At 40.1% G+C, this 13,734-nt stretch overlaps 1 protein-coding gene across 1 annotated transcript; it reads right to left on the bottom strand.

Moving 5' to 3' along the window:
* Positions 1-487: 487 nt before the first annotated feature.
* LOC103676688 (gametocyte-specific factor 1-like) lies at positions 488-13,453 on the bottom strand. Its single transcript, XM_040644547.1, is given in 3 exon segments — positions 488-673; positions 675-1,021; positions 13,267-13,453. Coding segments are annotated over 3 exon segments (720 nt in total).
* Between the last annotated feature and the right edge of the window lie 281 nt (positions 13,454-13,734).

The raw sequence follows: 13,734 nt of genomic DNA, 5'->3' as shown, positions 1-13,734 counted from the left end.
CTCTTTTCTCCTCTACTTGCAATCAAACAGAGAGGGAAGGAAGGAGGTGGGGAGAGAAGGTGGGAGAGAAGAAAAAACATTCACTGCCAAGATGTCACAAATGTCACTTCTTCCTTCTTCTCTCCTTGACTCAGCCCTTCTTTAAGAAGCAAAAAGGATGAAGCCATGAAATGGTGGTATTGTTTGGGATGTGCCAAATCCAGCCTGCTGTGTACTCGCAGGTTATGGTACAGAATCACTAAGATCTTAAGGCCAAATCTTTAAGGAATTAAATTTCCTATGAGAAAAAAGGAAAATGTTTTGTGATAGACCTTACTTCTGTATGTCTAAACTTTGTTTAATATTTGATTTGGGATGGAGCTATAAAAGCACTCAAAATGATTCAAATTATTGCACATTTTCAAACTCCAATAACTTTTATTTTTTTTGAAAGTCACAGACAGTTTACCTTTCTATAATTAGATTAGGAGGAAAAAGCAAGAGTCTTCTAGGGTCTGGATTTGATTAGATAGATGCGCCATTGCTGGGCATTGCCAATGTTTCTCCATGGCAGAACATACAGCAGAGACTTAGGACCTTGCATGCCTGACACAAGGTTACTCTTATGTTCCATAACTATGTTGCTTGCAGGGCTGTTGCTGCCGCGGTAGTTGACTGTGCCCCAGACAAATGGGGGTGCTCATCTGTTCCCACAGATCTTTATTCCAGTCTTCATCCCAAGGAGGGCACTGCCATGGGCTCTCAGCCACAGTCTCTTGTCGAACGTTCCTGGTTTGGTTGGCAACATCCTGCTCAACACAACTTTTGTCATCACAGCTTGAGATAGGATGACTGATTTCGGCCAGAGAAACCTGGTGGTAAGCACTGAAGGAACAAGTAGCCATTTTGCTTTCGACATCAGGATGATTCTTTCTGTACTTGATAAGATGATAAGGAAAACTGCCAGCCCTGATCTGGTGGTTTTCATCATAGAGGCATTGTAATAGCTTTTCAGGGTCCAGGGAATGACGTAAACTTCTTACTTACTGGAATGGAAGGAGCCGAATCCAAGTACTCCACAGAGACATGCTGTTCCCACAATTGCTTTCTCCCCACATCTCGCCCAGCAACACTCACTTCCAGCCCCTGAAGTTAGGGGGTGGAGCCCCACTTCCTGTAACTCCAGTAATTTTTTAAAATGGAAACACTTGCATAGCCTTTTATATTATGTTGGTTTAAAATCTGTTTTGTACTCTATGTGGAAAACCCAAAAGACTCCACCCCAAAATTCCTAGAACTCATACAGGAATTCAGCAATGTGGCAGGATATAAAATCAGTGCACAGAAATCAGTTGCATTTCTATACACCTACAATGAGACAGAAGAAAGAGAAATTAAGGAGTTGATCCCATTTACAATTGCACCCAAAATCATTAGCTACCTAGGAATAAAGCTAACCAAAGAGGCAAAGGAGCTGTACTCAGAGAACTATAGAACACTCATAAAAGAAATTGAGGAAGACACAAAGAAATGGAAAAACATTCCATGCTCATGAATTAGAAGAATAAAAATTGTGAAAATATCTATGCTACCTAGAGCAATCTACACATTCAATGCAATTCCTATCAAAACACCATCAACTTTTTTCACAGAACTGGAACAAATAATACTAAAATTTGTATGAAACTAGAAAAGATCCCCATAGAGCCAAAGGAATGTTGAAGAAGAAAACCAAAACTGGTGGCATCACAATTCCAGACGTCAAGCTGTACTACAAAGCTGTAATCATCAAGACAGTATGTCATCAAGACAGACACATAGATCAGTAGAACAGAATAGAGAACCCAGAAATAGACCCTCAACTCTATGGTCAACTAATCTTCAACAAAGCAGGAAAGAATATCCAATAGAAAAAAGACAGTCTCTTCAACAAATGGTGTTGGGAAAATTGGACAGCCACATGCAGAAGAATGAACTGGACCATTTCCTTACACCATATATAAAAATAGACTTAAAATGGATGAAAGACCTAAACGTGAGACAGGAATCCATCAAAATCCTAGCGAACACAGGCAGCAACCTCTTCGAGCTTGGCTGCAGCAACTCTAAAGGCAAGGGAAACACAGGCAAAAATGAACTATTAGGATTTCATCAAGATAAAAAGCTTTTGCGCAGCAAAGGAAACAGTCGACAAAATCAAAAGACAACCAACAGAACGGGATCAGATAAAGGGCTAGTATCCAAAATCTATAAAGAACTTATCAAACTCAACACCCAAAGAACAAATAATCCAATCAAGAAATGGGCAGAAGACATGAACAGACATTTCTCCAAAGAAGACATACAAATGGCCAACAGACACATGGGAAGTACTCAACATCAGTCGGCATCAGGGAAATACAAATCAAAACCACAATGAGATACCATCTCATACCAGTCAGAATGGCTAAAATTAACAAATCAGGAAACAACAGATGTTGGTGAGGATGTGGAGAAAGGGGAACCCTCCTACACTGTTGGTGAGAATGCAAGCTGGTGCAGCCACTTGGAGCTTCTTCAAAAAGTTGAAAATAGCGCTACCGTATGACCCAGCAAGTGCACTACTGGGTATTTACCTCAAAGATACAAAGGTAGTGATCCAAAGGGGCACCTTCACCCTAATGTTTAGCAGCAATGTCCACAATAGCCAAACTATGGAAAGAGCCCAGATGTCCACTGACAGATGAATGGATAAAGATGTGGTCTATATATACAATGGAATATTACACAGCCATCAAAAAACGAAATCTTGCCATTTGCAACGATATTGATGGAACTAGAGGGTATTATGCTAAGCAAAATAAGTCAATCAGAGAAAAACAATTACTATATGATCTTGATGATATGTGGAATCTAAGAAACAAGGCAGAGGATCATAGGGGAAGAGAGGAAAAAGTGAAACAAGACGAAACCAGAGAGGGAGACAAACCACAAGAGGCTCTTAATCATAGGAAACAAACTGAGGGTTGCTGGAGGGGAGGGAGGTGAAGGATGGGGTAACTGGGCGATGGACCCTAGGGAGGGTATGTGTTGTAATGAGCACTGGGTATTATATAAGAATGATGAATTGCAGATCTTTACCCCTGAAGCAAATAATACATTATATGTTCATTAGTTGAATTTAAATTTTAAAAATCTCTTTTGTTCTTATGAAATCATTGCTCCTCGTGGTGAAATAATGCAAAGATACACAGTGGAAAACTGAAAGTCCTCTTCCCTCCTCCCTTTACCAGTGATAACTCCTGGTTATAGTTTCTTGCATGTAATTCTAGAAATTTCCTAGAAATATGGAAGCAAATGAGTGTGTATATGGTTAAAAGATAAACTGAGGTATATTAAAAATTTTAAGAGCTTATTTGAGCAAAAACTGATTCAAATTGGGTAGCACCAAACCAGAAGTTGTTAGGAGCACTCCATAGACAGGGACCAGGGAGAAGACATATGGAGAAAGAAAGGAAGCAAAGAAAGAAAATTACTGATTGGCTAAAGCTTTAAGCCTAGTTGGCTGTTTGTGATTGGTTGTCCTTAGTGTTTTAATTTCTAACTTTGAGGCATTTATAGGTTTTGATTTTGGTTTGCCTCTATAGGCTGCCATAGCAATAGACCCACATCAGTCTCAGGATCTCCTTGTTTAATTAATTTAACAGTCCATTTAACACAAATGGGGCTATGGTGTATGATATTCAGTAAGATGTATTGTCTATAACTTGCTTTTCCCACATGACAATATTTTTGGTGTATCTGTAGTAACCACATTGTACTCCGTTGTCTCCTATATGACAATTTTTTTAAAGTTCTTATTGATGGACATTTCATTTTCTGAAGATTTTTTCTCCTCTATCAAAAATATTGTAGTTAGCATTTGTATGTATGTGTGTGTGTGTGTGTGTGTGTGTGTGTGTGTGTGTGTGTGTATGGCACATTTTTGCCAGAATGAAGTGGAACTGCTAATGCAAAGGGTATATAAATTTCAATTTAGATAGACGCTGCAGAATTATTTTCTAAAAAGTTTGTTCCAATTAAGGATCTCAGCAATAGTGAATGAGAGGGAGCCAGTTTTCCTTACCAACACTGGGCATTATCAAATTCTGTAAGTACTATTTATTCATAAACTTGGTTCTTCAATAGTAAAGTTGACATTTCTTTTCATAGTTTGTTTAAGGGGTGTTCTTTTTTCTTGCCAAGATCTTTTTTTTTTTAAAGAGCAAACCTTGTTTTGTTTCTCATTTATGCCCAAATTATATTTTTAAGAGATTGTCGCCATTTCAGAAAATTAAGATAGACCTTTTCAGATATCAACAGATTATAATATGAAATAGGAAACCAACAACCAGGTTTAAAAAAAGAACACCTTATTTCTTTTTTTTTTTTTTTAAAGATTTTATTTATTTATTTGACAGAGAGAGAGACAGCCAGCGAGAGAGGGAACACAGCAGGGGGAGTGGGAGAGGAAGAAGCAGGCTCCCAGCAGAGGAGCCCGATGCGGGGCTCGATCCCAGAACACCGGGATCATGCCCTGAGCCGAAGGCAGACGCTCAACGACTGCGCCACCCAGGCGCCCCAGAACACCTTATTTCTTTTGCCTATTGTTTCTTTTGTGGTATTTGGCTTTAATTATCATTATTATATTTTAACAGTACAGTAGTCACTAGGAGCTACACATTCCTCCATCCGCTGAACCTCATTGCTTTCATGAGCAGTATGGCCATACAAAGTTTTGGCAAATAAATCTTTTGTAATAAGTATCTTTTAAATAAAATATGATAGTAGTTTTCACAGGAAGCCTAATCCTTAGTAGTAAAGGAAAGAACAAGCTAATTATAGTTTAAACATTAGCAAGTTGTCGACTCTGGGTTAGTCACTTACCTTCTGTAACTTTGTTTCCCCAACTGTGAAAGGCCAATTTTTGAGAAGACTAGAGAAAGTAAACAACAGTCAGCTAGTGCAGCGCTTGTCATAAGAATGGTAGGCACATAGATAGAGATCATTATTTATTTGAAGGCTTTATATACATTCCAGAGTTTTCCCTCTATTAGATGACTTAAAGTTTACATTTGAAATCTAAAACTGGCTTTAAAAATTTCATTTTGAGGAATATGATATGCGGTAAGACGTACTTATAATTGTTCCTTACTTAAAAAGGGTAAGTAGGTTTAATTTGATTGAAAACAAATTACCTAATTCTGGCACAATGTGTTATTATGCCAATGTGCAAATATTATCAAAATAAAATTAATACCTCTAGGGGTTTCTGTCTTATGCCTGATGTGCTTGTTTCTAATTAGACCCCATAAAATTTTGAACACATTGTGTTAACACAACTTTGTTCACGTACTTGGTTTCCAATTATTTCATTATAGCACATTTTTTAATAACAAATGTCAGAGTAGGAGGTAGCACATACAATTTTTACTGAAATATATTTCTCCCCCACACCAACTTGCTAATCCTAAACAATACATATAGGGACAAGGATGGGCTTGGGTTAACATACAATTATGTAACTTTAAAAAAAGAATAGAGCAACCCTATGACCCAGCAATTGCACTACTGGGTATTTACCCCAAAGATACAGATGTAGTGAAGAGAAAGGGCCATATGCACCCCAATGTTCATAGCAGCATTGTCCACAATAGCTAAATTCTGGAAGGAGCCAAGATACCCTTCAATAGACGAATGGATAAAGAAGATGTGGTCCATATAGACAATGGAATATTACTCATCCATCAGAAAGAACGATTACCCAACATCTGCAGCAACATGGACAGGACTAGAGGAGATTATGCTAAGTGAAATAAGTCAAGCAGAGAAAGATAATTATCATATGGTTTCACTCATTTGTGGAACATAAGGAATAGCAGGGAGATCAGTAGGAGAAGGAAGGGAAGAATGAAGGGGGGGTAAACAGAAGGGAGAATGAACCACAAGAGACTATGGACTCTGGGAAACAAACTGAGGGCTTCAGAGGGGAGGGGAGTGGGGGATTGGGATAGGCCAGTGATGGGTATTAAGGAGGGCACATATTGCATGGAGCACTGGGTGTTAAACGCAAACAATGAGTCATGGAACACTACATCAAAAACTAGTGATGTACTGTATGATGACTAACATAACGTAATAAAAAATTTTTTAAAAAACATACAATTATGCAACTTTTGGAGAACAAATCATTATGGATTATTTCATTTTCCTCTTATAGGCTTTAATTGAAGATCAGAGGTAAAAGAGATTTCTGGATTAATCCTTATACAAAAGTAGAAACAATCATGAAGACTATAATATGTAGTATACAAATATTTTTGAAAGGTGAGCAGGCAAAAGTATACTTTTTGCATCATTTAGAAAACTTTAATCCTTGAATGGTGAGAGACGATTTCAGTGACTAATAGTTTTAGCAATGTCTTGTCCCCATATGATGTTGAGAACTACCTTTGCTGAAATTGTCAATCACTGCCTTATAACTCCTCATAAATAAGAGCTTCCATTTGTTACTCAACATTTAATTATGTGTTTTACATACAACTTCCCTTTTAATTTTTATTTTTTCAGATGAAGAAACTGAACCTTAGGTTAAGTGACTCCCCCAAGGTCACATAGGTACAGCTGCAAAGAAGGCCCTGATGGCTTTGACTCCCCAGCCTGTGCATTGTGTCATTACAGAATACGGCACTCCCTTAGGTTATGAGATGAGATAACATGGCACGTAGAACTTAGAACTACTTCTGATTTCCTCTTTTTCTCCACAGCAACATCTGACCATGAGTGTCGGCCAATGCCCGAAAACTTTTCTGCGTGCTAACTTTCATGGATTAAAGGAGAAACTGGCCTTCAAAGAAAGAGGAAGCCTGGGCATCAGGCACACAGTGATAAACTTTCCATTCACAGCAGCAGAGGGCAGTAGGATAACAGCGTCAGCCCCACCGCTTGTTGAACAATACCATCTCTGTCCTTGAAGCCTTTCTTCAGCAAACAGAAATGATAACTGCTCACATGCTACCCCATTATGTCACCAGAAGAAAATCAGTTAGCTTATCTTTCAGATAAAACATGGGCTATTTGGATGCTAAAAACAGAATATAAATAACTGCTGGTTTGTGGTTACTTTAGAATTTTTATGTCTTTGAGAGATTTTTTAATTTGCTTACTTATAAAACTGATTTAAACGCAATTTTTTTCCCTCAAGTAACAAATTTAATTTGGTGGGTATTTTGGCAGAAAGGGAAATAGGGGTGGGAAAGTAAGTGATTATATCTTCCCTGTGATTGTTTTATGTATTCTTAGTAGATAAACTGAATAATTCTCTTTTTAAAAAAGAGCTTATTTTTTATTTATTTGACAGAGAGAGAGAGCACAAGCAGAGGGAGCAGCAGAGCCCAATGCGGGACTCGGTCTCAGGACCCTGAGACCATGACCTGAGCCGAAGGCAGACGCTTAACCAACTGAGCCATGGAGGCGCCCCTGAATAATTCTTTTTAAATGTCAACTCTGATACACTAGTTGTGAAACAACATGGTATATGAGAGAGACTGAGAGAGAGAGAGAGGCAGAGAGATGGGAAAGAGAGAGAGATAAAGAGAGCAGCAGGGGTTTGCTCAAGTGCAAGGAGGGGTGGGACAAGGTAGGAGGGGGAGTTGAGGCTGGAGAGGTAGACAGGGGTCAGATATGAGGGTCTTCTGGGCTATGTTAATGAACTCCAAATTAATCCTTTAGGCAGGACTGAAACAGTCAGATTTGTATTTTAAATCTGTGGAGAAGATGAGGTGAGGAGATGAGTCTGGAGGCAGGAAATCTAGTTAGAAGGCTGTTGCTAGCATCCAGAGCAGAGATGATGAAGGCTTGAACAAGGGAAGTATGAGGGAAGGAGAGAGGAGGATAGAAATAGAAATCAATAGATCGCTTGGGTGTGGGAAGGTTAGGAAAAACAAGGAACCTAATGTGACACCAGGTTTCTTGCTGGATGACAGCATCCACTCCTGAGAAGGGAGCAGGGGTGGCAAGCAGGTGTGGGGGCTCCTTTGAGCGTGTTGTATCTGAGGTGACTGTGGGGTATCCAGATAGTTTTCTGTTGTTTGTATTTTTGTTTTTAAGCCATATGATTTGGAAGCTCAAGGGAAAAAGTAGGGCTGTGTCATTAATAATGAAAAATAATAGTTGGAGAGATACAGTATGCCTAATAGTTTGAGAAGATAGTGTCTGGAACGAGATGACCCGAGTTCGAGTTCCAGGTCTATCATTTGCTGACTCTGTGAGTTTGAGCAATTTGCATAACTTCTCTGTGCCTTAGTTTCCTCATATGCTGTGAGAATTAAGTGAGTTGATCCATGTAAAGCTTTTACATCAGAACTTGGCACACGGTAAGCACCATATACTGGTTTGTTGTATTGTTGCTTTTATTTCAGCTCTCATTTATGGCACACCCGTTCTGGGCCACACCTGTGTTAAGAGCTTGCAGGCAATCTCTCACTTACTCTCCATAACACCCTGTGATGGGGATACTGTCAGGATCTAAAGAAACTCAGAGCACAGGAAGGCTGATCAGATGGCTCAAAGCAACCCACTGGGAAATAAAGGGCAGAGCCAGGATGCAAACTCAAGCCTGAAGGACAACAGGAGTCCAAGCCCATTAAGATGATACCTGAAACCATGAGAGTATGTAAAGGGAGAGGAGCCAGGAAACACAAGGGCTCCTCCATAGCTGGGGGTAAGGGCAGAGAAAAGCAACAGAAGACTCGCAGTGCCAGAAGCAGCAGCAGGTTAGCAAGTCGAGTGTACCTGGAGCCCGGGAAGGTAAGGATCGACTTTCCAGGATGCTCTCATTATCTCCCCTTCTGCCTCTACCTCTAATGTTGAGATTTTACATTTCATACTCTGGGCGTGAAAGAAAAATTACTAACTAGACCCAAGAATCTTGACTCCTACACCAGAGGCATCACATTATCTAATAGACTTAAGGGATGATGAAGGTACTTAAAATTTTGAGGCTCAGAGCTGCTCATCTATGTTAGGTCCTAAGAGCTTTCTCCTTCCCGAGGCAGTGGCCACAGGGATTAATAATCATATCTGCTTCTGTGTCCCAGCTTAGTGCTACTTCCACGGTCCCCCTAGCCTATATTCACTGTCTTTGCCTGGAGTTCCTGGGATTTATTCTGGATACATGTACTAGTTTGCTACAGCTGCCATAACAAAGTACCCCGGACTGGGTGGTTTAAACAACAGAAATTGATTTTATCACAGTTCTGAGGGATAAAGTCCAAGATCAAGGTGTCAACAGAGTTGATTCCTTCCAAGGGGCATAAGGGACAGGTCTGTTCCAGGTCTCTCTCCTTGGCTTGTGGATGGCCGTTCCCTCTCTGTGTCTTCCATCTGTCCCTCTATGTGTCCAGATTTCCTCTTTGTATAAGGATGCTAGTCATATTGGATTAGAAGCCACCCTAATGACCTCATTTTAACTTGATTACCTCTGTTAAGATCTTGTCTACAAATAAAGTCACATTCTGAGGTACTGGAGGTAGAACTTCAATATATGAATTTTGAAGGGACATAATTTGGCCCAAAACAATATCAATACCCTAATGATGTTTACTTTAATTACTAGAGACTTTGACTTTGAATCCAGTATGGAAATGCAGTACAAGTAAAGAAACCTATTCTACCCCATTTTTTTGTGGTATCAACCAAAGGAAATAAATCTTCATTTTACATCCTCCGAGTCATCCTTTTCCAATTCATGAGATATTTAATAAAGAGGGGTGCCTGGGTGGCTCATTCAGTTAAGCATCTGCCTTTGGTTCAGGTCATGGTCCTGGGGTCCTGGGATCGAGCCCCACAGTGGGCTCCCTGCTCAGTGGGGAGTCTGGTTCTCCCTTTCTCTCTCTCCCTCTGCCCCTCTTCCCCACTCATGCTCTCTCTCTTGCTTGCTCTCTCTCTTTCAAGTAAATAAATAAAAGCTTTTTTTTTTTAAAAAAAAGATTTTTAATAAAGAAGCTTTCGGGGCACCTGGGTGGTGCAGTTGGTTAAGCCTCAGACCCTTGGTCTTCGCTCAGGTCATGATCTCAGGGTCCTGAGATCAAGACCCAAGTCCAGCTCCATGCTCAGAGCAGAGTCTGCTTAAGAGTTTCTCTCCCTCTGCCCCTCCCCGCCTGTGCTGTCTCTCTCAAAATAAATAAATAAATCTAAAAAAAAAAAAAAAAAAGAAGCAGCTTTCTTTCTTCTCTTGCTAAGGAAAAAGATTTGCACTCACTTTAAAATTAAAAATCATGAGTTCACCTGCTCATTCAGCCAATTCTGTCTCTTACAGTCAACATCCTTTAGGGAATGGGAAAGCCATGACTACCATGACCAACCTCCTGGGTATTAAGTGCAGCCACTCTCCCAGGTGCTGTGGAAAGGGAAACAGATTACAAAGATTCTCTGACCTCAAGATATTTATAATTTCATGCTATTATTCTTAATCCTTTTTGCACCATAGAGGCTTGGGAATCTGGTGAAAGCTAGAGCTTCTCTTCTCAGAGATATTTATATATGATGATAAGCAAAATTCTGTATACAGCTGATTTTGTTGCATTAGATCAAAATACTTTTTTATAGAATTGTGCTTTTTCCATCCATCTTTACATGCAAAATTAATTTCAGGCAAATTTTTAAAAAATAGGAAGCAGAAAAGAAATCAATGAATGCAAATAAAATTAGACCATAAACTTTGTCTTTGCTAAAAAAATAAATTTCAATGAGAAGGCATCTCTCCCTTGGCTTGATAAGAAGTCGAAATTACTGAGTGGTCTCTGGTATGACAACACATATACTTTCCTTTACACTTTCTGTTTGATGGCAACACACGCTAAAAAGCTGGGCTCACAACAGCATGTGGTAGCAAACAGAATCAATTCACGACAGATGACACAATGGGCTTATGACAAGAGAACACCAAGATATTCCAAGATGATCTGACGTGGATAGTGGACTTATGTCGTTTAATTTCTGTTGGCTTCACATCACTGAGTTTCATCTTCAGCAAGGGGATGATGTTGATGTCAGCAAAGGGAGGGTTAAGAATTCATGTTTCAATTTTCAGGCTGTCGTATCAGAAGTACTTTAAAGAGTTGTGGAGTTTCAAGTTGTCTGCATATTTCTGTATCACAGATTTGTAAAAGAGAAGTTCATATTCTGCTTTCGTTTCATGAGAAAACATTTTGAAAAGGCAAAGATTCAAGGCACTGGCATAAACAAAGTTGACACCTTGCTGTAGACAGCAGAACCAGAGAAAGCAATGGGCAGAGAGCTTGCTGCATGAAGATATGTCCTCTAAGCTGTGTTACTAAGCATCACAGGTGTTCTGTCTATTCACAAAGTGCCCAATGAGTTGTTTTTGCTGAATAAACTTTTCAGCATTTCAAAGATATCAATGGATTTGAAATTTCTGAAGGGACTTGCTAAATAGGAATTTATTTTTGAAGGCATCAGCTGGCTGCATAAAGAAGCTTCCAATTCCTCCATCGTATGTCTCAAAATAATATTTTTAAAGAGTCAACCATCATGGAATAATTTCATTTTTTGGAGGCATTGCTTTAACCTGTCTCTTCTGCTCCGAACCACACACCAACTTGACCATTTCTGGGGTACCCAGGTTTTACCACTTACTTCGTTGCTATAGTAAGAGTAGACTGATTTATCAGGGCACACTAAATTTTAGTGAAGTCTTGCCTTTTCAACTCTAGTCTTCTTTTCTTAGAAAAGAGCTACACTAGTAAATTTTTGGAACAAAAATGATGAGATACTTCTTCAGCATTTTTGGCTCCATGCTTTTTCACTGACAAGAATGTTGTCATGCAAAAAGGACTAGGGCTTTGATGTTCTATCACGCACAGTGGGAACCAAAGCCAAAAGCTATTTGACATCTCTTCCTTATTATTTTCTTTGACATTTTCTAACTTAGGCCAATCCTGCAGTAAACAAAGACAGATGCTCATCCTCATGATGGCAGGACACATATTTTTTAATTCCTAGCAGTAGAAAGCTGTTCTGACATATGACAACACTGATGAGTCTACACTGCATGTCTGTAGGAGCAAGCCACAATAGACATTGAAATACTGTATTCACCAAGATACTTTGGAAAAATCTCATAAAAAATCACTGATGTGTATGTGTGTGTGCATTTCTGTCCCCGTGTATGTCCACATGCATATCCAGACTGCCCTCTGATGGCCTCCGACAGACATCAGGGTAAGTGCACTGGGATAAATGAGTGGACGGTATCTTCAAGGAAACCCAAAATCCAGTGTGATGACAGAAGGATGTGAGCCCAATGGTGGGAGAGACCCACTTTCCTGGTAGTCTTAGAAAAGTCCCTGATAACATTGGAGCTACAACTTGAAGACTGAGTAGAAGATCTTTAGGTTGAGAGGAGGACAAAGGGCACTCCAGACAGAAATGGAAAAGGGAGATGCCATAACCAGGGAACTTCTGGTACTGTGTGTGGACGGTTCTAAGAAGCTAAGAGTTATATTGGAAATGTTTAGCTATCAAGACAGAGAAAACTATGTAGGCTTGAGTTTTAACTCTTGCTATTTTTCTGTGTGACCCTGGATAAATTTCGTAAACTCCTTTGAGCTCCCTTTCCTCATTTTTAATATGGGGACAGCAGCTGAAAGCCAGCTTGGGCTGGGATTTTGTATTTGTCCAAATAGGATTGCTTTAAACCCTCCTTGCCACACCAAGTGCATGAACACTCTATGAAAATGATACAGCCACCCTCTCCTTCACCCTCCCCTTCATTTAGGGTAAATAACAATAGCAATAGTAGTATTGACAATTCTAATAGCTGAAGTAGAATGAGCCTATACTCTGTGCAAGTGTTGTATTAAGTGTTTCGCATGTATCATCACATTTCACTTCATAACACTTGAGGCAGAAGCCGCCGTTATGTCCATGATGAGGAAACAGGTTTGTTTGTTTCCTTTTTGTTTTTAAAGATTTTATTTATTTATTTCACAGAGAGAGCGCGTGCACAAGCAGGCACAGAGGTAGGCAGAGGGCAAAGAAGAAGCAGACTCCCTGCTGAGCAGAGAGCCTGAAGCAGGACTCAATCTCAGGACCCTGGGATCATGACTGGAGCCAAAGGCAGACACTTAACCGACTGAGCCACCCAGGAGTCCAAGGAAACAGGTTTAGATAGGTTAAGGGACATAGCCAAAATTTCTCAGAGAGCGGCCATAAAGCCAGCCATTTAAGTCGGGCTCTTTCCTCTACCTATCTGTTTTAAGTTTCCTCCTGTAGCTAGTCTTCTTCGATTGTATCCAATGATCACCATGCCTGGATTTACCCTCTCTAGTAGCCCCTCAGATAGAAACTTCCTTTGGATGGTCTGCTCATGTTTGACTTCTTTCCATGAGGCTGCTTCTCGGACCATCCTGGCCTCTATGTGCAAGCGACACATGCTACCACTTAACCTGGATTCGAAGGATATTGTGCAACCGCCAGGGCCCAGGACTGCAGGTCCCTGTATGTCTGGGAGAGGGAACTCCATGCACTATTGAGCTATTGTCAGGCCCAAGTTAAATACTTTCTCCCAGGGGCACCTGGGTGGCTCAGTTGGTTAAGTGTCTGCCTTTGGCTCAGCTCATGATCCCAGAGTCCCTGAATCAAGCCCCGCATCGGTCTCCCTGCTCAGTGGAGCACTTGCTTCTCCTCATGCTCTCATTCTCTTTCTCAAATAAA

This window comes from Ursus maritimus, unplaced genomic scaffold (assembly GCF_017311325.1).
Source record: "Ursus maritimus isolate PB19 unplaced genomic scaffold, ASM1731132v1 scaffold_3, whole genome shotgun sequence".
Taxonomy (NCBI): Eukaryota; Metazoa; Chordata; class Mammalia; order Carnivora; family Ursidae; genus Ursus; species Ursus maritimus.
This window is presented reverse-complemented; position numbering and strand designations above follow the sequence as displayed.